The following is a 27509-nucleotide window of genomic DNA, read 5'->3' on the forward strand; positions in this document are numbered from 1 at the left end:
TTTTTTTTTTTTTAGATATAGTACTGCTGCACACTTAATAGACTACATATAGTGTAAACATAACTTTTATTTGCCCTGAGAAACCACAGAATTCATGTGACTCGCTTTCCTGCAGCGGTCTGGAACCAAGCCTGCAGTATCGCCGAGCTATGCCTGCATGTTTTGAAGCTGCTGTTAGGTCCATGCACATTTAAGATTGTCTTGGGGAACTACGCCTTTTATAGCCACTCCAGCTTTCTTTTAAGTAGCATTTACATGGTGTTATCTTCCATCCTTTCACCAACATTTACCACGTGAGGTGAGTTTCTTATAGATAGCATGTAGTTGGGTTATATTTTATTTTTGCTTTCTTTTCATTGGTGTGTTGTTTAGACCATTTTCATTTAATGTAATTGTCTTTTTTGATTTAGTCCTATCTTTTTGTTCCTCTGCTTCCCCTTGACTGACTTCTTTTAGGTTATATGAGTATTTTTGAGTGTTCCGTTTTAATTTACTCTGATTGGGGCTATTACCTTTTTGTATAGGTTTGTTGGTGGCTCTAGAATGAAGAGTTTTTAATTCCTAAGTATCTAAGAGTGAGCTTTTTCTTTTTTCAACTACTATACTCTCACCTGTTGCCAGCTTCTCATACAAATGTCGTAAATGCTCTCGTTTAGGTAGCTCAGCTTCTGGAGTTGAGGGAATTTCAAAATCGGAGGAGCTCTGTGAATCAGCATTGGCGCTAAGATTTTGCGGCCTTTTTTCCTGAGGTATGTGTTTCCCACTGCTGAGAACAGTTGGTTTTCCAACACTAGGAACTATATTTACATCTTGATCTCTACTTTTCAAATCAGAGTAAGTGTCCTTTGGGCAAAGTACATGTTGTTCCATCTGAGAAGGAATATTCTCTTTGATTCTTGGTTTACAACCACCTTTGTTCAAGGAGGTGATAGCCACATTGTTTCTCTCTTGGGAAGATAACAAGATAGTGTCAGATTGGCTGTCCCAGCCTTGACTTCCTTGTTCGGAGATGTGTGTGGACTGAGAGGAATTCTGGGAAGAGATGTGAGTTGACTCCCCATCAGAGTCACTGAAAAGCTTTGGTGACTGAGAGCCCCTTGCCTCTGTAGAGGAAGGGAAGTTTTCTAAACCATCATCTGTGATGTCGTCATTCCTCTTAAAGAATACCTCCCACTGCGGTACTTCCGCTTCAGCCTTTTGCTGATGTGTGACAGGACCAGGATCCCCTTGAGATGAGGCTGGGATTTGTAATTCTTCCTCGCTTTCACTGTTGGATTCTTCACAGTCTATAAAGTTTGTGCAAAGAGAGGTTTGTGTGCTCTCTACTTTGAAGCATCCTGTGGTTTGAATCAGTTTTTCAGGCTGGTTCTGTGATACTGCAGTCATTGGAAATACCTCAGGGTGAAGAGTTTGCTGGTTTGGAACCTTGTGCCTTAAAGGTACTGGCAGAGGATCGTCAAAGAGGTCATCTTCCTCCTCCTCTGGGGGACAAACAAAACGGGTTTATAAGAAACAATGCAAAGGGAGCCAATTTATGCTTTTAATTAAAAATCCAGTCTGTAGCATCGAGCTACATTTTTAATTCATGGAATTGCAAATAATAGGGAGTTACTCTTTTTCCAAGAGAAATTAAGAAGCCCTTTATTCTTGGGGTATTCTGAACAATTTAACTACCATTCTTTGACTTCTTATATCAGATAGTGAGTTGAGAATCTATACCTATGTTCCTCAGATAAGGCCACAACACCTGCATCCGTGGTTCTCAAACCTGGTTGGTCACTTGCACTGTCTGGAGAGCTCTGTATCTCATTCCAGACCTGTGGAATCCTTTAAGATGGGACCCGGTATTTGATTTGAGCTTTAAGTTCTGCAGCTGATTCTGTTCATAGCCAGATTTGTGAACTTCCAGACTAGAAGAGAGGTTTGCAAATACCAGATGCTCAACAAGTTGGTTGATTTAATATAAAGACAATGGTTAATTTTTTTCTAAAGTTCTCCCTCTATAAACATTTTGCTATCCACTTTGTGCTTGTTATGAGCTGAATGTTGGTGTCTCCGCAAAACTCACAATTTGAAGCTCTGTACCCCATGTGACGGTATTTGGAGGTGGGACCCACATGATGGGATTAATTAAAAAAGGGAAGACGGACCCTTTCTTATGCTCACGCACCAAGGAAAAGCCTGTGCCCACGGCGAGAAGGCGGCTGCTTACGAGCCCGGACGCAGGCCCGCACCCAGAACCGACCTGCCGGTCTCCAGAACCGAGCAGCCAGTGCTTGTGTGTCAGCCACCTAATCGGTGGTACGGGCTCCAGAAGCCTGGGCGGGCTAGCGCACGAGGCTGTGCGAGATAACCAGGGGGAACACGCACAGACGAAATACTACATGGCCACATCTAGTGTCAAGAACTAAGTCAACAAAGTTCACTTTACTTTTTTTTTAAGCCATATTAGCATAGAGTGAGCCCCGTCCACTTAAATTCTTAAAATGAGGAGAACTTACTTGGAGAATGAAATTCTTATAACTTAAGAGATTTACATATGTTAAAATGATACGGCACGGAACTAGGGGGAAGCAAATATTTTCCTGCCCTCTCCTGGCACCTAACCTAAGGAGGACGTTAAATGCTCGCCAGACTGCTGTATATGGCAACTCACTGTTCTAGTGCTGAATCTCGTGTTAACTTACAGTTACCTCCTTCTTAAAAAGGTAACTTTTCCCACTACATTTTTTTAAAGCTGCTAAAAAAGTAGACCCTAGAGACCATTATCCAGCTCCCATTTACCTATGAGGAGACAGGCCCGGAGAAGGTGTGCGACAATGCACAGGTCAAAAAACTGCATAGGCAGAGCCAGGAATCATGCTCAGTTCTTAAAGTCCCGTGTTCTGTTATGATTTATAATTGTTTAAATGAGCAATTACTTATCCTCTTCTAAAGGACTTAAGCTGGCTAAGTTGTTTAGCTGCTATATTTGGAATCATCATAGTCTCCAAGATACGGCTTTATTCTAAGCCACGGATTGATTACACATTCGTTTTAGGTCTTCTACTAGTGTGCCAGACTGATCTATGAAACGTGTTTGTATCAGCTCTAAGGTGGACAGTTTCCTGTCCCTCTGGATCCGTGATTACACCTGCGTCATGTGTGCTTCAACTGTAAAATAATCTGTCAGAACAATTTCACATTAACTCACCTTTGTGTATCTGAAAAATCAAGTAGTTTCTCTACTGTTTTAAGGTTATCCTGACATTATGTATTTTTATTAACTAAAAATTTTAAATTTCTTTATATGAAAATGGAAAGACATAACGCAGAAAATATCACAATAAACATGAGAGTGTTGAAATCATTAGTGTTTACAAACTGATGAACACACCTAAACCCCATAGAAAAAGAGGGGGACAAATGTCATAATTCATTGATACTTCTACCATCATGCAATGTTGATGTCTGTATAAACTGGTATAATCCAAGACAATTTGGCAATATGCAGTAGGGACCTTAATTTCTAAAATTTAACCCAGTATAATAATGAGAACTATGAAAGACTTATGTACAGTGTTCATCACCATATTTATAAAACTGAAAAGGCCTGAATGTATAATGACAAAGATTAAATATACCATTATCTGGTCATAATGCAAAGTACGCAGCCAGCCATTAAATTGGCATTTTTGCACCACAATTTTCCAATAAAAAGTTTAAAAGCATGTGTATATATGTAACTACAGTCTTAGATACTCAGCTGCATCCAGGACTTCTTAAACAGCCTCTGCTGTAGGCCGTGGTCCGACCCGGCACCTCCTTAGGGCCCCTCCACGCCTCTGCACACCCGACTCCACACCCGACTGACACCTGAAGGGCTTTTAGGACGCTGCTTTTGCACTGCAGTGACTGTCATTCTCATCGGCGCCTACACAATGATGCTTTTTAAACATTGTCAGCATCACCCCCTCTGAGTTCAGTGGTTATATAAAGGAATAGAAAAAATATAAAAATGCTAATCAAAATAATTGAGTTGTGGGGGTCTACATAACTATTTTCTAAATTATCTACAATGAGTATTACTTTTATAAGAATAGAAATTTTTAGAAATTGGTCTGTGGGAATTATTATAGTGGTTCTTATATAAAGATAAAACATCAGGATACAAAGAGCTCTATTAAAATGCTTTTTAAAAGAGGCTTAGAGAAGAGTGACTTCTGAACTTGCCCCTTAGATTCTGATTTAATACCACATGTCTCTTAACACTGATTCGCATCAACAGAGCGTGTTAAGAACTAAAGCACCTGACAGACCGGTCTGCACACTGGCAGGATCACCAGAGACCTTAAAGCACTCGCAGGACAATAGGAATCAGGAGGTTAATGACAGGAATGATCTAAGGTAAACTTGATACCTACAGTTCACAAAACCCATCTAAAGTGTCTAATGGAGAGACAGGACGGTGGAAAGGTCTATACCTGTATAAATATTTTAAAAGCTATAAAAATTGCTATATTACTAAGGAATAAAATGCCTACGAAATCTAAAAGGAACAAAAAGCAAGAAAATGGAAATAAGTGATAATTTAAAAATTCTTACTCTAGTGGCCCAATCACAAAAAAAGACATCGTGATCAATGACAGGCATCAGTTGGGTAGGTACATACGGCACTTACATTCAAAATACAAAGATGGAAAAAGATACATCATGCTAACACTAATCAGAGAAGTTGGGGTGGCCATACTAATATTTAATGAAGTGGATTTCAAAGCTAAGAATATTACCAGGGAGATTTTATATATATATATACATATGTATACACATACACACACACACATACATATATGCAAAATCTATTTCCTAAAGGTAAAGGGGTCAGGTCAGTTCCTCAAGAGGACACAAACGTGTATATACCCAATAACAGTGCTCCAAACAGATGAAGCAAAAAGTGATAGAACTGCAAGAAGTAGATAACTCCACAATCATAAATGGAGGTTTCAACAACTTTCTCAATAACTGATAGAAAAGTAGGCAAAACAAGTCAGCAAGGATATAGAAGACTAACATTATCAGCTAACTTGAACTGACATTTATAGAACACTACCCAACAGCTTCAGTTTCCTCATTGGTAACATTGGGTTCATAACCCCTTGCAGGTTTGTTTTGAGGTTTAGTTATAATATATGTAAAGGACCTAGCACAAGACCTGCCATCCGGTAGGTGTTTAGTAAATAGTATTATCTATGTCTTTAGTCATGGATGATAGTACAGTAACTCGCTCTGCACCAGAGCAGTGAAAATCCAGAATCCTAACCACGAAATCACAGAGCAGCAGAGCTTTGCTCAGAATCTGAAGTTCTGATTTCCACCTCAGAGCTGCTCTCTACACTTCCCTGGAAAATGAACAATGAAAGAAGGTAGGAAAGTATAGAGAAAGTCCATTTGCATAAGCACTACTGATCAATCCAGTGGGGAACACGGCAAGGAAAGTTCCTATTATCAGCATTGTCCAGCATCTTGAAGGAAATATTCAAGGATAACAGCGCAGCCTCTCCTATGGCCTGTGCAAACCATGGGGCCTATTTCCAGAAAGCTGGGAACGCCATTCAGTACAGGCACTTGTTTTAAACTCGTGGAGGCGATCGAACTGATTTTACAGGCAGAAGACAAAAGGCAAAGCACTTCCTGAGACCATGTAACAAGTCTTGAGTGCCAGTAGGTCCCTGGTCCACCTCGACCCAACACGCTTTCCGCGGCCCTGCACACCCTGAGAAGTGGTCACGTAGCAAACCCACCCATCTGACTCACAGGTCACTCTTACCTGAGTCCAGCGGGGCCATTCTGGCTCTCTTCAGCTTTCCAAGTGGTTTATACTTTGGCTCAATGCTTTGGGGAGATCGGCATAAAGGCTTTAAGCTGAAATGAATACGAATTTTTATTTTTCCTGCTGGGAAAGCTGTTGGGATGTAATTAAGCATCATTTAGAGAGATTATAAAAACCTGAACATGGGAGAAATCACACCACCTTTAAAGTCTGAAAAGCAGTGTTTGATCATTAAAAATCATTTCTGTATATTAATAAAGTACTAATCTGTGGGTAACTAATTGTAGGACAGGGAAAGCAACAATCTGCTCTTGCACTGCGGAAAAGCCGGTCCCTGTTCTAAAAAACTGTTAAGTAAAACAGTGACATCTTCTGGCATTCAGGAAGATACTAGCTGCTTCCCCTTCCCTACTTCATGAGGTCTCCTTATCTCACCAAGTTTATCCTCATTCTAGAGGCTAAAAGCTAAGACCCAGTGAAGATAAAATACAAAAAGGCACAGAAATAAGATTGGAGGGCGTCCTGCCCCTTTCAAGGGCCTCATTGCCAAGTGCTTCTGCCAGAGTCCAAAGTCTTTAGGATCATAGATAACATCACCATTAAAGAAAGCCATTACACTCCCAACCAGAAATGTGTTTACAGCCACAACCACTTTACAGCCTTACCCTGTTCTCAGGCCCAAAACTACTCTCTGGTTTGTTTTTGAGGCTTAGTTATAATATATGTAAAGGATCTAGCACGAGATCTGCCATCTGGTAGGTGTTTAGTGAATAGTATTTCCCTTCTACATAAGTGCCACACGTAGTGACTACTCACATTTCTATAACTTTATCCATTGTTGCGCCTATTGGAATGACATTTGGATACACATTCACAGGGCAGATGTAGCTCAAGAAATCTTTAATCTAGAAGAAGAAAATAGATCAGTTATCTCGATGGTGAAAAATAGGGGTGTTAGAGAAGCAGATAGAGGGGAGGCCAGGGGGAAGAGGCAGGAATATGGTTGTGGTTGTTAATGCTAGTGGCACATGAGGTTCACCTGGGGACCTCGGGAAACAGACCCAACGCTCAGGCCTCACCCCAAAGATCCTTTTAACCCTGAGCAGCAGTGGGGTCCAAGACTGTAAACATTCCATAGTAAGGACTGATTAGTGGGATTCAAAGATTTTGTTTCTTCATGGGACATTAGTTGCCCTAAGGTCAGTCACCCATATTTAACAAATCCCTTCAAGTTAGAATTTAACTAAGCATTTAATACACAAGAATACAGGTCTTAAAATTATACTTTTTCCTCCAACAAATAACTTAGCAGCACCAAGGGAACTGCAACCTTTAGGTTGCTTGATTGTTCTAAAGGTTTATTCGAATCTAAAGGACAATTACATGCAAAATTTCATGAATACCTTGATCTTTGGCAAAGTTTGGGATGCTAAACAGGAATTCTGTCACTATTCCTCAGACTGTCTCTACAACCCAGATGAGCTTCAGCTTTGTCACTTACTAGATTTTGATGAGCTTGTGATCTCAAGTTACCTAAAGTCTCTAAATCCTAGATTCTTCATCTAAAAGTATAAATGAGATAACGCATACAAAGTGCTTAGCCCAGTACCTGGCACATGATCAAACATTCAGTAAGATCCACCGCAAAGCTGATGTACAACGCAAAGATTTTTACTCCCTTCTGCAAATGGGGAGGCTGAGGCACAAAGTAATTGTTAGTCCTCAACTTTCAAATAAAGGATCAAAAGAGGTAAGAACCCAGGAATTATCAATAACTCCATATTAAAATGACGACCTTAAGACGAGAAAAGACAGGAAGATCCATTCTTCAGATATTTTCTATCAACAGTTTCTTTTGTACTTTCAGAGGAGTGCAAATAGGAACCATTACTCACCTGCCCTCAACCTGGGTCATTTGCATAATCAATCCAAAGTTGAGGCTAGTAGAAATCTGAGGCTTTTGAAAGGAATAAGGATAAAGAAAGGCCACGCCTGTGCCAGAAATGATTCACATATCCTACTCAAAGATGAAGTGGCCGCAGAGGCGAGGCACCCTCTGGCTGGTACAACTTGATGCCCTTTCGCCAGAAGCCTGCGTAGACCGCTCATTAACACGGCTGGCTCTGGTTCACGGTAGAGACGTTCTTTAGTCACCTTTATAGAACTAGCGAACACCAAACTGCTGCTCCTAGCGGAAACATGGGGTTCCTGTGCACCCCCAGTCACAGCATTCTTGGCAACCGATGTGTTTTGTGTGTAAAGACACCTTACTTGATCTATATCGTCAGCTCGTTAACGTGGCACCCACGGCCAATGCGGCTGAATCACACACGCACTTTCCCCACGAGGCCCGGCCGGGCCCTGCTGCGCTTAGGAACACTAGACAGCACTTGGCCCTGCGCTTGGGGCCCTTTTAAACGGCGAAACCGCCAAAAAGCACAACGATAGGAAAGACGCGGCACTGGATAGCCGGCGGAAAGCACAACTTCGCAGCCCGAGAGCTGAGGCAGGAGGCAGCGCGCGCTCGGGGACCCGCCGGGCAAGCGGGACATGCGCAGCGGGAGGGACCGCGGGGTCCTCGCCGCCGCCGGGCGCGTCTGCAACGACCGCAGCGCGCCGCCGGCATCCATTCGGGGCCCATGAGTTTTAGTGAGCAGGCAAATGTGTAAATAAGGAATCCACACATAATAAGGATCGACTATATTAAGAAAAAAATAAAAAGGAAATATTTAAATCTATTTACATTTCTAAATGTAGTTCATGTTCTATAGATAGGATATAGGCCTGTTTACGGCGGTTTTCGGGACAGCCTCAGCGGACACTGAAAGGTGACAAAGCAGAGCACAGAGTAAACCTCCCACAGGCATGGTAACTGGCTCTAATCTAAGGAGACTGCGAACAGAGGACGTAGGCCGACTGCTTCATCTCTACTCCCATCGCAGGGAAATACACCTTTAATGGGAGGTAATTTCATAGACTCCCACGCAGGCGTGCGCGTCCCAACTCGACTGCTAACAACACTGAAGAAGAGAAACAAGACAGGTAGATGTGATGGAAAAAGTAAGGCCTACCCTACCCCCGTTCTCCATCCCCATTAGATGCCCTCCCTGTGCCTGAGACAGAAAGGGTACTCTGCCACTAGGGGAGCAACACCCTAGTGCTGAGCCAGATGCCACGCCAAGGATAAGTCGCCAGGAAGGGGCTTTGACAACAACCTCAGATTCAGGAGAAACCAGTGGAGAAAACATTAAATTCTAGCATCAAAATGAACTACTTCCAAGCTGCTCTCAAATAACCTATTTGTACCCGAAAGTTAAGGTCAGTTATTTAAAGGCGGCATCGTGACATTCTGATAACGTGATGATTCATTTGCAATACTGTGGCTGAGTCGATAAGGGTGCCACTACGTGGAACTCTGGAGGGGACCCCCTGCTCACACCATTAATCCGTCCGCCGCCCACTGCTGCAGGCCTGTGTCCATGTATCCCAAACATGAAAACCACAATCACCAGGGAAATGGATTTTTAAGTGTGGAAATGGCAAAACATTATATATGAGCCAGCTTTCGTACTGTTTTTCTCCAATACATGAAGTGATTGAATCTCTGCACTTGTTAGATGCTAACATTGACCGTGAAAATGCATGAGGATTTTGCAAATAAATTACACATGTCAAGTTTCCATTCCGGCAGGTCAATTTCCTATATAACTAAACCATGTTAAGCCCTCTTAAAGTGGAGTGATACTAGTGTACTGTACACTGCTTAAGGACGAGGTCTGGAGCCCATTCACTTTTGTTCTTCCCCGCTGCTGAATATTCAGGACTATTTTTAAGTGGCTTGTTCGTACAAATTTTGGCAGAGGCCAAGAATCTGGACACTAAGGCTGCCTATCATGAGGTTTTATCTAGTACCCCTTCATGTAAGATTTCTGATCCTTTTATGACAGGTGAACTGTACAACTGAATGGGGAAGTTAAAATACGGTTGGGACACAAGGTGACAAGAAAACCGTAATCATACACATTCTTTAGTGTTTAGGGGGAAAGCAGGTAATAGCAGCAATTTCCTTTGTACTTAGTAAACGTGGCTCATCCACTGGGATACTGCCCTGCATTTCTCAGGAAGAGCCACAACAAATCAGTAAGGGAGCTGCCGCTGGCCGTCAGAGACGCTTGGGTCGGCAGCAAGGCTAGGCAGACATGGCATCCTCTTACCTCACTGTAGGAGGAGTGAAAAGAAAAGCAAGCTCTGTACGAACTCTCCCCAGTCCTAAAGGGAAAGGAAAACACAATTAAAAGGTCACTGAACAAAACTGAATGAAGTTCTAAGTGTCGATTTAGGCTATTCCAGTAGGATGTCACCTTGCGGACAAGAATTTCTTCCTAGGATAGGAGGGAACTCTTTCCAGAAATATAAATATTTACAGGTATATTGAGGAAATGACCCCAATGGTGATCGCCGTGGGGTTCCTCTATGCCACCAAGGGCTCTGTTCCCCCCCGACATCCCAGGCAAGATAGCTCAGTCTCCAAGAGTCTTGTCTAGCCGGGAGGGCCCGCCCAGGACACGCTGGCCAATGGCATCGGCGTCGCACAGGTTGAAAGCGGTACCTCCTCAGTTTAAGTGGAATTTAAATTTGAGAAGTTACCTTCCTCTTGGGCTGCGGCTAGGCTGCATTTAAACTCAATAAGACGATTTACCTTGAGAGCAAGGTTTCTCTCCAAAGCCCTATGACATTGCCTTCTTACCTCACGATTACATCTGTTTTTCTGGTTCTTTCTCCAAACCACATCGTGGAAGGCTTAATGCTGATTGTGTGGAGTGGAATTCTATTTTTGGAAGTAATGCCGCAGGGTAATTTATTCCACTGAAAATATTCCTCTGCCTACAAAGGATTTTAAAAACACAAAAACAGTTCAACATTTTCAACAAATCTGTTTGTAGGCAAGGTCTCAAAAACAAATGGAAGTTAGTTTTCAGACGTGGGGGAAAATGTAGACATGAGGAAACAATCAGATAATTCCAAATTATATGGCCTAGACCCTTGAAAAATACCAGTGTGAAGAAACAAGCTGGGGTCGTGATCTGTATCAAAGGACACTAAAGCAGCCGAGTGAACGCTACGCATTCATTAACTCCGGGACCCCTGTTCCGCTCCATGAGCTGGAAGGGACACTAAGGGAACAATAGGAGAAATCTGAGTAGAGGGAGCACCACTATCCAGCATGTTGTCGTGTGCTGTACTGAGACGTTCTCTTGTATGTAAACCTCAATACAGTTGCATGGGAAATGCGCCCGTGTTATTGGTTTATACAGGAAGAAACGTCATATCCAACATGCACTGAAGAGTTAGGGGGTGTCATGAAGTCTGCGGCTGACTTCAAAGGGTAGGGGGAGTGCTGGGGGTCGGTTACACAGAGGGGGCTGACGGTGCTCACGTGACAAAGTGCTCACAAACCGGGGGGTCCGGTCTCCAAACTTGACTTCGTTTTAAGGTTTTTCAAAATAAAGTGGGAGAAAAACAATAACAAAAGTATTTTTAAAAGATTGAAAAACAAGGGGACTATTTCCCAAAGACATTGTGTTTAGAATGGGAACCCTTCAAAACCACGAGCACTCCGTCCAAATCACATGTCATCAGACACCTCTGGCACTGCTCCCGAGGCTGCGGGTGAGGTGCCACAGGCTGTGAGCTGTGTCCTGTGCGGTACTTTTAAGGCTGCATGACCTAAGAAATCCCTTAAAACGCTGCATGTAGCGAGTGGTTCAAGACAAGTAGTCATGTGGCAAATGACAGAAGTTGCCGTTACAAATTAATCTACTTTGTGGGATGCAAGAAAACTCAGAGCAAAAAAAAAAAAAAACTGGACAATTAAAAGATGTATGGGGTGTGGGCAGGGGGCAAAATACAGTTCCAACAGAAAAAGGACAGTTTCATTGTGTATCTACATTGTTTTCATCCATCCATGAATTCACTGGGTGGGGGGAGCATATGTGTACACACACAAACTAAATGATGAAATAAATTCGTGAACGCAAGTTATAATGTGTGGCCTACCAGTCACCAAAGCAATCTTTTCTCTTGTGGACTGAAGTAGAATATTCCATGCTGTGGATGAGAATTCTGGTTTTTTAAATTATGCTTTCTTTAGGGCTGAGCAACTTTATGTTAGGTTTTTGGCCGATAGAGGCAATATTACTACCATGATGATTATCTAAATGTATAAAGGCAGTGTTCACTGAAATAAAAATTACTCAGGCATTTAAATGCTGAGATATTTTAAAATTTGGAGGAAAATTATGATCACATATACCACCACATTTGAAGATGACTAATTAGTATTGGTGATGTTGAATGACTGCAGAAATTAAATTTTTAAAAAATGTCAAAATTGAATACCTGGCACTAATAACAGAAGGGCATTTAATAAGGGAGCTCAAATGGTGGTGGCATTAGAAAATAAGTGACAAGTGAGTTGCAGAGACACTAGAAACAGTTATTTGAAGTTGGTCCAGCAATACATCTTACTATTTCAAAACTCTAAGCAGTTGTACCTATTTATCTCAAATGAGAAGAAAAATAGTTCATAAATGTGCTCATATGTCTCAAAAATAAACAGCAATAGACTGTGAGTGTATTCTTAAGTTACAAGCTCTAACATTTTACTAATTTTGTTACAAATTATTCATCACATAATTCTTTACAAATAAACATGTGTCAAATGCATATGAATACATGTCATTAAAAAAAACATAAGTATCTATTTACTAATTACAAAGTTTATGGTAATGGTGTCCAGTTACGTATAGTTGCATGACCTTGGGCTAGTAACAGGTTCTCAGCCTTAGTTTTTACATCTGTAAATTGAAGAGCCTAGAAAATGGAATTTCTGAGGTTCCTTCTGGACCTAAAATCTTGTTTTTCATGGATCCCACCAACAAGCGGAAAAGCAGTTCATTGTACCTTTGGATGGCGACACGCATGGATCTGAGTGCTGCGGTCTGTCGTGAGATGATGGAGAATGTCAGGCATGTTTCGAAACATGTCTAGTTTATCCACGTGAACCTGAGGAAAATGACACATAGGAAAATTATTTGAATTGTGTTTCCCATAAAGGGTAATTATGCAGCAGAAAATCATCCCATTAGGGAACTCTTTCTTCTTTCTTGAAACCTAGGTTTTGGCTCTTTCAATGCACATTAGTATTCCACCAGGATGTCAACAGGTGAAGGACAAAGGTCACTGTTACCACCTATTGTTGGTGGTAATAAACTCTGGACACTCGGTTGCTAGATTTCACTGGATCATGCTAATACTGTCCTCCGATCCATCAGAGTCATTCAATTAATATGTACTGTGCAACTACATGTATATCAAGCTTTATTCTAAATATTGGGCATACAGCAGTGAATGCAGCAGATGAAAGCAAGCAAGGATCACTTGTGAAGACACACACACAGCACGCCACTGAAGGGCAGCTGGCGGGGGAGACGGTGGCAGTAGGAAGCAGAGACGGGGTCCTCCCTTACCACACCCCTCTGTATTGGATTCGAAGGGGGAGGGCAGATGCAGAAAAACCAAAACACCTTGGCCACCTTTAGGATTTTAGTGCTAATACATTCTGAAGTGTTAAAACCGATGCGTATGTTTTACCTAAAGCTTCTCGTCTGTGTACTTCAAAGTAAGTAACATGTACAGTAAGTCCTCCCTTAACGTCATCGGTAGCTTCTTGGAACTGCAGCAAAGCAACATATAATGAAACCAGTTTTACCACAGGCTAATTGAAACAAACAAGAGTCAAGTCCCTACAGCATCTCACTGACCTAACAAAACTATCCTCGTAACAAAATGTTACTCAAGGACCTGCTATACCTAAATTGATAATAGGATTACAGAATGGCACCGAAAAAAGTATTCTCATTTTGATCAGAACGGATGGGAATGCCGTCAGGTTGCTGTGGTAATCAACTCCACGCCGGAGAGAATCCCAGCATAATTGCTTGCTCATCCTGGGGCCTACTCCGTTCACTGTTTCCTAAGGACTAAGAAGTAACAGTGAATTTGCTTTTCTGGCCTCTCTACGAAGGAGATAAAAGGGAGTAAATTCTGAGATGCGTAGAGAGCGATACAGAAAACTTCATCCTCATGAAAATGAAGAAGCCTGAGAAAGGTGCCACAGATCATCACTGAGGTCACTTAATCAAAAACCGCATTGTTCCCCCTTTTAAAATTCACAGTCTGAGACTGTTCTATCTCCTTCAGAGGGGCTAAGAGATCTGAAAGAGGGCCCCCCGCGGGGTGGCTCTAAGGTCACCACTAGGGTCTGCTCTCCCTCCTCAGCCCCTGGTTTTCCTGCAAGGCCTCCAGAGCAGAAGCTTCCAGTCTTTTCCATTTCACATTCCACTAAAATGTACAAAACAAATCTGGGACTGGTAAGTAGTTGCTACCTGTATATTTCTCCAGAAGAGGATATGAGGGAAAAAATAGTGGATAGTATTGTAGATAAGTGTGTGTGTGTGTGTGTGTGTGTGTGTGTGTGTGTGTGCACACAAACAATGCAACATTGCTGTGATTTTAATTTAAAAGGCCAGTTTAACACTAAAAGTCTCAGAATGAAACAAATCCTTCCCCAAATGGAGAGCTGGCAATTTTATACCAATACATTTGGACAGAAGGATTTAAGAAAGGAAGAAATTACAGAAGAAAGGACTTAGGAAATAAAGATTTAAGAAGGGAAGGAGGGAGGGAGAAATCTTAAAATTTCAAATGTAGAAAAACTAGATCTTTGTAGTTTACTAAATTATATTGTCTATAATTGTTAAGTTCTTGGCACAATTTTTACTTGGGGGATCTAAATTAAATTAAAAGACACAAACGAAGTAGAACTTAAATGTCCAACTACTTCTAGTACTTCATTTTGTTCAGGGAGGAGAGGAAGCCACAGGCTCCATGTGGGGGCAGCAGGATGGGAGCTCTGCTCAGCAGCCACTCACACACACTGTGGGCCCAGCACTGAACCGCCTGAAAGGGACAGGAACACTCACTCCCAGCCTGATCAGACACGGATCCACGGATGAGGCTCAGTGCTCTAGGACAGGGGTCCCTAACTCCCAGGCTGCAGACAGTACCATTCTGTGGCCCGTTAGGAACCGGGCTGCACAGCAAGAGGTGAGCAGCCAGTGAGTGAAGCTTCAGCTGTATTTGCAGCCGCTCCCCAGCGCTAGCATCACCGCCTCAGCTCCACCTCAGATCATCAGGCATTAGAGTCTCAAAGAAGCACCGGTCCCTGGTGCCAAAAAGGTTGGGAACTGCTGTTCTAGAACAATGTTTTTCAGATGTTTTTGACCATGACCCACAGTAAGAAATGTTTTCCTGGGCAACCCAGTGCCCACACACGTACGTATATGCATATACGTATGTCTGATTCCATCTGTAAATTTTCACAAAAGCAATAGACTTGGATATTTTCTAGTACAAATTTATTTTCAGTGCTGGTCACAGTCACTAAATTTGTTTCATGACCCACAGATTTGAAAAAAATACTTCCTCTGTGAGACATTTCACCAAAGGGCTCTTCTCAGCCACTTGGGCCACTGTCAAGTTCTCCCAATGAGGACGTGAATAAACAAAGATGGAATATTCAGAGGGGCTGCCAACCTGTGCCGTGCACAGGTTTTGACAGGATGTTTCCATCTGTTACTGCTTTCAGTTTGTTTGTTTTTGTTTTGTTTTTGTTTTTGTTTGAATAGGGGGAGGAAAGGTGAAGTCGGGAGGATGGATGAGAACAGCAGGAAAGAAAGAGCCACCCGCGTACCTGGAGTCCGAATTCTTCACTAAGGTTGGTGAACAGATACTCATACCCGTAAGCTGCCTTGCAGTTCAGCCACACGACATGGTAGGGACTCCGAGAGATCCAGCCTCGAACCAGCTCCAGTATCCCACTCAGACACTCCGCCTGGGCAGGAGTTTTAAAAGGCATTTAATGCTTTTAAGAATATCACCCTTTCTATTCCCAACATTCACAGCTATTACTGCCAATGGGGCTGATCACGATCTGATTCTTATCCTACAAACGTCCTATTAGAAACAGGCCCACGCCCAGGTTCTCACCCTTTCTCCAGGGAGACTTACTCGACTGGGGATCTGATAAAATTTTGGATCGCAGAAAGTAGTATCTAAGTACACACTCTGGATATCTTGCACTCTGGGGGAAAAAAAACAACCGGTGTTAATCATCTAATGTGAAATAAAATACGTAGAAAGTTTAAAGTCTGTTATTTTACAGGGTGTTCCACTCCACTTGGAATTTTTTTGTTAAAACAATTTTGTTGGGAAATGATTTCCATACAATAAAATACACAGGTTTTGCACATATGGTTCAGTGAACTTTGACAGATTCACCTACTGTCTCAGCCAATCAACACATAACATGTTACCCCCATCCTGTTTCAAAATGAAAAGTTAGCTTTACCAATATCACGAACAAGTTTGATTTCTGAGAAGCAAAGGCTTGTGTTTGGGGGGTAACTGGGCAATAAACCGGGCAATAAACCTTTCAAAATGATGCAGTCTCATGTCCAAGAGTTAGGTCACGCCAGTACCTGCCGCCATAGTGCAGAAGCTCCATTCTGGCAGTTTCTCCTTTGGCCAGTCTGAAGTCTCCCGTGTACAAGACAGTTCCATTATTGCCCTGAAATAAAAACCTGCAAAGGGAGATGTCAGTGACTTCTCAGTCTCATCAAAACCCTAGTAAAGCAAAGCAAAACACGTACTAATTCCACAGCAAACGTTTCCTGCCAAACAGCCACTATGACATGGTGTTAATGGAATTTCAATAGCTTTAAACCATATCGGGCACTCAGCGGCCACCTCTTTCCCGGGGTGGAAAAAAAATGACACTACTGAGTTTGCAATAGATGTCCCCTGAAATACATTAGCACTCTCAACTATATATTGACATCCTTCCCGCTCACGGAGAGAAAAATCCATGTGATAAGAAAATGCAAAGCCAATGGAGAAATAGCTATCGAAGACTTCCATGATAAGAAAGCCACGTTTCAAACTCGATCTTCGCCTCAGTTCCCCAAGTTCAATTTGGAAACAAAGATTAAAAGAAGTACCATAAAAATAATTGAATCTCCCCATACATTTTATTTTCTAGACCCTAAAAATGTCTTTCTACAAATATAACACATATAATAAAATAGATGAGCCCCCTTACATAACTGATCCTGGACAATGACCAGCTGGTAAGAGAGTCACAACAATCTCTTCCTTCTAAAAAAAAAAATAAATAATAATAGAAGTTATCATTAGGACCCAGCTAAATAAAGCGCTCCTTAACAAAACACATTCAAGTACTTCCCAAGAACTGGTATGCCTGTTCTCCTCATGTCCTCTCTCCACAGATTCTGGAAAGAAGTGCATTCCTTGCCCACGAAACAGTTAAACATCGAGTTACATATGACAGCAATTCCACTCTAGGGTATTTACGCAAGAGAGATGAAAACTCAGTTCACAGCAGCATTATTCACATGAGCCAAAGAGAAGAAACAGCCCAAATGTCTATCAACTGAAGAATGAATAAACTAAACGTGCTTCATCCATACAATGGAATATTATTTGGCCATAAAAAGAAATAAAATACATACAATGACATGGATAATCCTGGAAAGCATTATGCAAAGTGAAAGAAGTCAGTCACAAAAAACCACGTTGTATTCCATTTATATGAAAATTTCAGAATAGGCCAATCCATAGAAACTTCTAGTAGAATCGTGGTTGCCAGGGGCTGAGGGGAGGGAGAAATAGGGAGTGCCTGCTAATGGGCACAGGGTTTCTGTATGGGTGATAGAAAGAAATGTTCTAAAATTGATTGTGGTGATGGATACGCACTGTGAATACCCTAAAAGCCCTTGAACTGTACACCTTAAATGAAGTGAACTGTACAGCATGTGAATTTTATCTCAACAAAGCTTTTATTAACAACAGCAGCAGCAGCCTGAGGTGGCCTGGTCCCACGTCACTGTGCGGCACACTGTCCTGTCCGGTTAGCCTGAGCCTGGCTGGCGCGCAGGCCTACGTCCCAGCCCTCAGGAGGCGGGGCTGAGGGCGGGGCTCTGGACACGCCGGCTCCTCCCCCAGGTCTAACACCATTCATTCCGAAGCCCCCTCGCAGCTGCAGACACCACATGCAAAAGCCGCAGAGCACTAGAAGAAACGTGAAGGACCGGAGTGGGACAGCGCGACTCCGCTTGGGAGCCGCCTGCTCTGTGGGGCATGGCTACGAGAAAGCTTTCGGCAACGTCCATCACAGGGCGGCGAGGCGCCCCGCTTGCTAGGAACTGCGCGGGACGGCGCGAGGGAGGTTCGGGCCACCCTTCTTCCCGCGTTTGGGCCCGCCCTAGGTTGGCCTTGCGGGGGCCCTCCCTTGGGACAGTAACTTGATGAGCAGTGCTTCCAACGCCTGGTCTTCTCCAAAGAGGAAATGTGAAGTCAGCCCTGTCTGATCGGTCCCACAGTACCGAACACTCCTGAGTTCCCCAGGTCAGCAAAGCGGGTTGTGATCGGGCTCTGAAACAAATACTCACTAGATCCGCCTAACGTAGGAAAACGTCTCCTAGCTCTAGGCATAATTTAAGGTAAAAATAAATAAATAAAAAGTAATTCCGTGGTCCTACTTACTATTAAAGCAACACACAACACAAAAGTGCCTGCTTCTAAATTTAAGAACAAGAAAGAAATTAGATCCATGTGGACAGTATCTTTTTCTTGAATAAGAAAATCACAATGTACATTAATTTGCTGCAAAAATTTTAACACCATTTCATATCTTGATCATCATAATAAACATAATAAATGTGACAATGCTATCACGTAGTAATAGCAACAATTGGTATTCTCATCATTAGCATGTAATACTAAAAGGAAGCCAATTTGATAGAAATTATGTCCAATCCTTTGGATGCAGAAAACAAAGTTACCAATGTTTTTCCCCCTTCAAACTCATTCTATTGCTATAATTTTTATTTATGATTAAATGAGCATTCAAAAGCAAGGAGAAATATAATCACTTCAGCACTAAATATTAATTTTGAAAAACATAACACTTAATATCTAGTTACCTCGCCTGATGCTTCATCCACTAAAGGTATCTGCGTGGGAGTTTCAATTTCAATTGAGATCTATATGAAAATAAAAAAAGAGGTCATGTATACATCACAGGGTATATTTTTGCAGTTTCTCGTGCCTTTGCCATTTCAAACACTAAAAGGGGACTTAGAGGAGAAGTTACAGATTCTCTGGGTGACAATTTCTGATGTCACTATAAGAAATACCTTAACAGCTTGAAAACATGATAAAACTAAATAATATCCTTCTTGAGGTTGATGTGACATTATTAAATGTCTTATAAACTTATATATCCTTTGACACAGCAGTTCTATTTCTACGATTTCAATCTTCCTCCCTTCACCTCCCCATCCCTTTGAACTTGAGCCTTTGTAAAACACTAGTGTTCCATGTGTTTAGGTTTTGTGCTGCAGAACAGACCACATCCTTTCATGACATGTTGACCTAATTCACAGATACCAGCTGCTGCAAATGCTCCAAGGCGTAGTTGCACATTTTACTAGAACAGCAACTAATACGGAGAGGCACTCGCTAAGTAGATGATGAATGAATGTAATTTGTCATCTTTTTAGTCCAGTGATTGAAGTTCAGGTTTTAAAACATCCTTGCATTTCTTGAATAAACACATCATATTCATCGTGCACTATTTTTTAATGCTGTTAGATTCAGTTAGCCATTTACCTTAATTAGGGTTTACATACGAAATGGCCTCTTCCCCCATGTACTATTATTATCTTTTTGCCAGGGGGTTGAGTGGCTTTTTATTATCTCCTACAACAATTCATCTAGTATAGGGATTATTTGTTCTTTGAACATTTGGAAAAATGCACCTATAAAACCATCTGGGCCTGGAACTTTATTGAAGAAGAGATCTTTGAAAACTGTTTTTATGTCTTGGATGGTTTATTCAAGTTTTCCACTTTTCTTGCCTTGATTTGGTATTTTCCTCCTTTTCCAAATATTTATTCACTCTGTCTAAATTAGCAAATATACTACCATAGTAACTGTCAAAAAATGCATTGCTGTTATTAATATTTTCCTTTTTATCACTCTGTATTTTTATATGCAGTTTTTAATCGATCCTGGCAGAAATGTATCTGTTCCTCTAAGGACCAGCTTTTAGTTACGTTCATCTTCCATTTTCCGTGGCAGCTGTTAGTTTTGATATCACTAACTTTTACCGTCATTATTTCCTTCTTTCACGCACTTTTGTATTTGCTTTGTTGCTCCTTTCCCTTTTTATTGCATTGTAGACTCATTCCATTTAATTCTAGTCTGTTTACTAAGAAATGTGTGTGGTGCTATCGGTCTCCCTCTGAACACTAAGTCAGCTGTTCCCCACACCTGACATGCCACGCTCTCATTTTCCATCACTTCTAAGTACTGTACGTTTTCTTTACAATTTCCTCTTTAACCTAAGACCTGTTTATTGTACGCACTCAGTTCCCGTATGTGACTTTAGCTCCCCTTTCATTTCTGATTTCCAACACCGCTGCATTACGCTCAGAGAATAGGTCACTAGGGTTTCTTAAAACTTCTTTGCGACATGGTATATGGTCAATTTTTGTAAACGTTCCATGTATACCCAAAGAGCTTGTTTTCCCTGTTGGGTTTAAAGCTCTGTATTTCGATTAGTTCACATTTATTAATTATGTCATTCCAATGTCGTGTCTTCACTTATTTCCTGCCTCCTTCATCTTTCCGTTTCTGAGAGTGGGGTGGGTAGCACTTCACCTACAATTGCTGAATTGCCCATTTCTCCCTTAGATTGTGAGGTGGCCTTGTACTATATCAATTCAGTTGAGCGAATTGTCCTAGAAGTCCCTTCCATGTATGCTTCCAGCTTAGGGTTGAGATTTAGAAGGTGGAAGTGAACCAGCAACCATTTTTCAATGCTCCAGAGGACACCAGAAATAACCACTGGTGCGTGTCGCAGACCTGCCCGCTCAACCCACCAACACGAGGCCGGGCGGCAGCAACTCCACCCTCTCCAGGAAATCTGTCCTCCTTCGGCCTCTGGGGGCCTGGGCCCGGGCTGTGGGGCTCAGTGGCAAAGGGGGCGGTGGCACTACTGAGGTTAGGAGGCGTGAGACAGGGACATGGGTTCCAGTTTGTCCTCGTGGATTCCAGCCTGCCCCTTCTCTTCTCCACAGCTTTCCTCCCTGACTGCCGGCCACGCCGACCCATAGCATCTGGAGGCCTGATGCCAAGGCCAAAGTTACAGCCTTGCTGCTGTGTCCCTTTGCGAAGCGGGGATGGATCCGCCCTGATAGGTTGGGGGTGGAAACAGAGGATGCCACACATGCGCCAAGAGGGCATGAAACTGCTGCGCTCACGCTGTGGGGCTTTCTGGGGACAGGAGGGCAGGACCAGCTTAGGGTTGGAGGAAGTGACCCGTGTGGCCTGGGAGAGCCAGTGGCTTTGGTTTTGATTGTGGTTGGGGGTGGGCCTGGGCTCATGTGGTCTGAACTTCATGTGGGTGCCGAGGGAGGGGTAGGCTTCTGTACCAGCTTGCCCAGATGTAGGGCAGAAGCGGGAGAGGAAGTGAGAGTTGAAAGCTGTCAGCGGTCAAATGACAAACAGACTCTTTATGACACTTGTTCAGACTTCTCTGCCAGCTCCTACAATTATCTGGGTTTAATCCACATAATAGCCCTAATTCTAGCAACTCACTATGGTTCCCTTTCTCTGATCAAGCACAGGGTAATCAGTTATTACTTTATCCAGTTTGAGGTTACCTTTGTCAATTGTGTATATGTTCACATCTTCTTGATCCATTCCTTTTAACAGTAAATTACATCCTCTGGGAAACTTAGAATTGTTTTTGCCTTCAATTCTACTTTGTATGATATAAAAATTGCCACGCTGGCATTTTTTAGCTTCTATTGTTTGGTATTTGTCCCCCCCCCTTTTTTTTTCCCATTCCAACTTGCATTTATCCTTTTGTTTTAACTATGTTTCTTGGGAACTAAGACTAGTGGATCTTTCTTATTTTTTTAACCTAAACTGAGAAATTATCTTTTGATCAAGAACTGAATTAAATCTATTCATATTTATAGTAATTACTGTTATAACAGAACTTTTTCTGCCATCTTTGCATTTTCTATGTACCAATATTTTATCTTCTCTTTACTATATCTTCCTTTTATTGATTAGATCCATTTTATTCTGCCAGATTCAAAGTTATCCATTGTGTTTTTATTCTGGTTGTTAGCCCTTTCTTATTATACCCCATGAGTTATGTTTATTTTTCCTAATCTATCCTATGATCTAAATAAGAGGATTTATCAATTATGTTAATGAACATTTTACCCTTTAAATGAGTCTCTTGCAACTTAGCAAGAGACTCAATGAGATTAAACAAAATTAAGGACCTAGATCAAAATTCTGAGGGAAAAGAAAAACAAATGTACAATAAAATATTGACCTCTTCTAAACCGCTGAATCACAAAGACTAAATATAAACATCGATATTGTAATGAATGTGGACAAATACAGTGTATGAGGAACCAGGCTTTGAATAATCCCAATGCTTTGTTCAATCTACCTCAAAAAATATTTCCTGTTTGATAAAAAAGAATTAACATCACTCAAAAAATAAAACTTACAATTCGTTTCTCCCAAAATCTGTACTTCGGGCTAGTTAACAACAACTCTTTAGTAACAGGAGAACAGTATAAGTAAACCTTCAAGCTGAAAGGGAAAGACAGAAAAAAAAACAGAGCTGTTTCAGTGTAATCCAAAATGAGCCATCCTGGTGACTAGGAAATGCATTTCATCACCTATCACATCACTTATCTCGAGCTGGCACAGGTTAGTGTAGTTCCCAGCATGCCAACACCCCAGTGACTAGCTCAGTCCCAGCGAGACTGTAAAGGGACAGGGAGGAAGCAAATGGAGAAAATACTGTGTCCCCTGACCTCTTCCTCAGGTTGGCCTTCACCTTTCCTACGTTACAGATGCACATTTGCACGTGATTAGGTATGTCTGGAAAGACACCACCAAAGGCTAGGCCACCTCTGGAGCTCGGAACGGGGATTCAGGGGACATAAGAGTTCTGTGTTCCGCTGCACATAAATCTCTTCTGGTTTTCTGTTTGTTTTGGTGAGCAGGAATCAATTTCGTGATAAGTTTTAAAAATTCAACAGCATAGCTTAGAGGTTAGGAATATGGTCTGTGGCAGGCTATTTTCCAAAGTTGCCTACACTACTACCTACCGCATCTACACCCAGGCTTCTCATGAATCGTCCATGGTGAATTCCTCCATTGACAGGAGGTCTTTATGTTAACATCCCCTTGACCCTGGGCAGACCTGTGACTACCTTAGCCAACGGCGGAATGGAAGTAATACCGCAGGGCTTTTGAGGCCTCCGGGCGACATGGCTACCTGCCAGTTCTACTCTCTTGAGGCATACACTTTCTTTTCAGTTTCCATATGAGAAGTCCACTTATCCTGAAACCACTATGCTGAAGGGGTTTTTTAGATATAGAGATGCCTAAGGAGCCCCAGCTGTGATTCTTCTCAGCTTAGGTGTCAGGCATTGAATAAAACAAGCCTTCAGATAACGTCAGCCCCATATGATGCCCAGGCAGGCAGAAACCAGCCATCCCCTGTGCTCCATCAGAATTCCTGACCCACATAAACTGAGAGAATTTATGATTAGTGTTGGTTTAAGTCACTAAGTTTTGGGGTGCTCTGTTATGCAGCAATAGATAACTAATACACACACACATAGCAAAATAAATTACCTGCACTCCAACCTTCTTTTCAAAGCCGGGGCTCTTAGTCCTTTCATGTGATCTAAAAACAAAAGGATCACAAATCATAAAGACATTCTCTTTTCAGAAGCTCACTGGTCCAAAAAAACTCAGTTGTGTGCTCTTTTTAAACTTCCTTTTGAGAGAAAATACATGACAGGTTTACTTTTACAAGAGGATTGATTTGTATGGGCTATTGGCTCTTCCTTTCGCAGGTGAAGAATCCATCTGCAAATAAAACAGGAACCACTAAAAGCTGACCATTTCTGAGCCATAAGAAGCTATTTAAAAGGAGAATGAGCCTCTGCATCTTAGGGCAGAATCTAAACCACTCTGAGTAGCCATGGGAGAATAAGTGGCCATGATCTCCTCTGGAACTGCTTCCAGTAATTTCCTCTACTCTCTTCTTTCATTTCAATTCACCCATCCTCTGGGATTTGCTCTCTGCAATCCACGCGATTCCAGATACTTAAATTATTCCATCTGGAAATTCCAGCTTGCTTCCTTAGAATCCGTGAGGAAATTCTTCAGTCTTAGGCCAGAATAAGAAGAGTTTTGTTATCTTTTCGGCCTGCTGTGACTGCTGTATTGAAAAGGAGGATATTTCTATCCACACAGACTTGTTGCCAAGCCCTCCAATTAACAGACACAAAAAGATGACATTTAAAGACAGGTAACATTTAAACCAAATATACATTAAATATAGGATGCATTCTAATACATTCTGAATCTTTAGCATGTAAAGGCCTAGATAACAATGACCAAACACTTATAAATTGCTTAATTAAATCAAATAGTTCTAATTATTCTAATTACCACACACACACACACACACACACACACACACACACACACACACACACACACCTCACCTCACGTGGCAACCCTTGAGTCCAGTGAGCACAAGGCAGTCACCACACCTCAAGTGGCAGGTCCTGACAAGTGCCTTCACAGGACAGTCCACTGGCCCCCTCAGAGGGTGAACCTCCTCAGGTCATTCCTGGCCCAGGCTCTTAGGGTCTAGGAGTGCACCTCAGGGCAGGACTCTGAGAAACTGGGGTTTCCACAGAGTTTGTGCCATGAAAACAGGAAGCAGAATCCAGACTGTGCTCCATGCTCTGAAACTAAGTCAGCAGGCAGCATCCTAGAGCCATTTCATCAAGATGCTCTACCCACCACCCCTTCCTGACTGGAGGCCAGGAGAACCCAAGTGAGTTTGCTCTGCACTTCTAGAACTGCACTCAGAAATTTATTTCCGGGGCCTTTTTCTTTTTCATTCACCAGAAAAAATCGTAAGTTGTCCCCTGAAGGGGCCCTCCCCAACCCCAGGTGATTATCTCAGGCCTCACTGATGCTTAGTAAAGCCTACCCCACTTGAGCACAATAATGGAATCCAGATGGTCCATAAACCAACATCGAGTGGATTCATGGCCTTCTCCAAATTGTATCAAAATGTGATATTAAGATGTTTATGTACATTTTTTTTTCTAGCAAAAGAACCCATAGGTTTTATCAGATAGTCTGTATTAGTCTGCTTGGGCTGTCATAACAGAATACCATAGACTAGGGGTTGGGGGAGGAGCTTAACCAACAGAAATTTATTTCTCACAGTTCTAGAGGTCAAAGTCCAAGATCAAGGTTTCAGGGTTGGATTTTGGTTAGCCCTCTTCTCCTGGCTTGCTATGTGCTCACATGACCTTTCCTAGATGTGTGTGGAGAAGGAGAGAAAGAAAGAGATCTCTTCTTCCTCTTATAAGTCCTATCAAATTAGGACCCCACCTTTATGACCTCATTTCACTTTAATTACTTCCAAACACAGTCACATTGAGGTAGGGGCTATAACACATGAACTTGGAGGGGATGCAATTCAGTCCATCATTTAAAGAAATCTGTTTCCTCAAAAGGTTAAAAAACATCAGTAGACAATTTGGAAAGCCACCAAAAGCAGAAGTTGACTGCTCGCCCTTGATGAGTTTACATCCTGGTTAAGTAAACAGATCTACCTACATGTGATCGGAGGACAGGAAAAGTTATTACAAACTAATTGAGAGTGGGGAGTCCATTTCTTGCTTAATGTACAAATTAGTGATGATGATTTCACAGGTTCCTTTAGATGAATTCTCCCTCCAAACCCATTACTCCTAAACACGAAGGTGAAGCCCCTTCGCCATGCTTTAATCATGGCTAACACATTCAGAAATTCCAGTGAGACTCAACACAAAATGCAGAAACAGGGCCATTTTCAACCAGCAGCAGATCCTCAATGAAAAACAAGACAAAAATAAAAAATAAAAATGTTGTTCTCAATAATAAGCAGAAAGACCCTCAAAGAGGCTCACAGAGCTTTTTAGCAAATCGAGAAAGGAGCTTCAGATTTCCTCATCAAAGAGAGACAATTGGTGATGGTGAGCAAGAAAGCAGAAGCATTTCCCCAAAACAGATAACTTCAACAATTTACACCATGTTAAAGTGACCGATTCCACACACAAGACAACAGTTGGTCATCATAGCAACCTATGGGGAAGGGCAGTGTTTGATACCTATAATTTATTGTAAAATTACACCTTGTGATATGTATGTGCATATGTTTGTTATGCTCTAATCCCCTCTTCTAAGTGGATGGGAGCATCCTACTCAAACTACTCTGAAAGCCCACACTCCTACAAGCAGTTACTGCTCTGCTTCAGTCTGTCTTCCTCTCCGATCAATGCCAACGGCTGTGCTAGTTAACTAGCATCATGAATCTTAAAAACTGTTTTCATCCATCAAGTTAGTGACCTACTAGTCAGTATAAAAGGTGTTAAAAATGGACCATGGTTGTGAAATTAGTGGTACTGGCTCTGGAGTTTAGCTAATATATGTTAGAGACACTCCAGCCTCGCCTGAGGCCATGTCCTGAGGTGTGACACTTCCGACTGAATCTCTAATTGCACGGAGCCATGAGATAGTATTCTCACTGCCTGACCTGGCCATCTATAAGGTAAACCACACCTACCTCGTGACTAAAATGAACCTTTCCTACTGTATGTGGACAAAACATCTAAAAGGAGGAGGAGCTTGCACTGTCAAGTTTACAGAAAGAATGTTTGATTTCAGAGTGTGTGTGCCTGCTTGCTAATGTTTGAGGGTGCGGGGCATGGCAGAATTTCATCTGTTAATAGTTTCCTTTATAACATGGTAGTGAGGATGTAGGGAAGAACTAAATAATCCTCACCAACCTCTGACTACTGGCCGCTGGGAGAGCTTCCAGAAGAACCTAATAGTTGTGTCCCAGTTCAGTGTGTAAATGGCAGTTGGACAGATAGGAAAATAATGCTTCGGAGAGGCTGATGAGCCAGACTGGGACAAGGTGCAGGTGCTAGTCTCTCCCCCGGCCTCCCCAAACTGGTACTCCCTCGCTTCAGGACCCCGAACTCCCCCTTTCCTCCTTTCCAGGCCCCCGGGTGACATCCCCGAGGGGCCAGAACCCGCGCAGCCCATCTCCCCCGGGAGTGGGCCATGTGCTGCGCTCACTCACCCTTGTGGCAGTGGGACAGGAAGTAGGCGCGAGCCCTCAGGTTCTCCCTGTCGAAGCGGTCTATGGAGATGGTTGGATACTCAGCCATCTGTCCCTGGAAGGAACTCATAGTGCCCGCCAACCCCGGAGGACTGGCCCCGAAGCCGGTAGCGGAAGCTGAGGTCTTCCCTAACCTCGCCGCCACTTCCTGGAAGCTGCTGCCGCCTCACCATTGGCTGGCCGGGAGCAGCCACGTCCAATCAGAGGAGCCGTGAGGCGGGGCCGGGAGCATCCTGTCAGTTTCCACCACCTACT

The 27509-nt window shown here is 42.4% G+C and overlaps 1 protein-coding gene across 5 annotated transcripts; it reads right to left on the bottom strand.

Annotated features, from left to right (window-relative positions):
* DCLRE1C (DNA cross-link repair 1C) lies at positions 1-27405 on the bottom strand. Of its 5 annotated transcripts, none has more exons than XM_039877432.1 (14): positions 27216-27405; positions 23690-23741; positions 22549-22633; positions 18934-18993; positions 17031-17086; positions 16411-16512; positions 15941-16013; positions 15624-15764; positions 12773-12874; positions 10557-10693; positions 10024-10078; positions 6626-6714; positions 5807-5901; positions 1-1481 (listed from the first exon to the last, which is right to left on the bottom strand). In XM_039877432.1, exons 1-14 carry the CDS (start codon positions 27322-27324, stop codon positions 562-564), a joined length of 2076 nt encoding a protein of 691 aa, XP_039733366.1. In that variant the 5' UTR covers positions 27325-27405; the 3' UTR covers positions 1-561. The 5 variants fall into 5 exon arrangements, with proteins under 5 accessions (XP_039733366.1, XP_039733367.1, XP_039733368.1 ...); XM_039877433.1 differs by lacking the exon at positions 27216-27405 and adding an exon at positions 23832-24490 and having other exon boundaries at positions 23690-23795; XM_039877434.1 differs by lacking the exons at positions 22549-22633; positions 27216-27405 and adding an exon at positions 23832-24493 and having other exon boundaries at positions 23690-23795.
* Between the last annotated feature and the right edge of the window lie 104 nt (positions 27406-27509).

This window comes from Pteropus medius, unplaced genomic scaffold, assembly GCF_902729225.1.
Source record: "Pteropus medius unplaced genomic scaffold, Ma_sr-lr_union100, whole genome shotgun sequence".
Classification (NCBI taxonomy): domain Eukaryota; kingdom Metazoa; phylum Chordata; class Mammalia; order Chiroptera; family Pteropodidae; genus Pteropus; species Pteropus medius.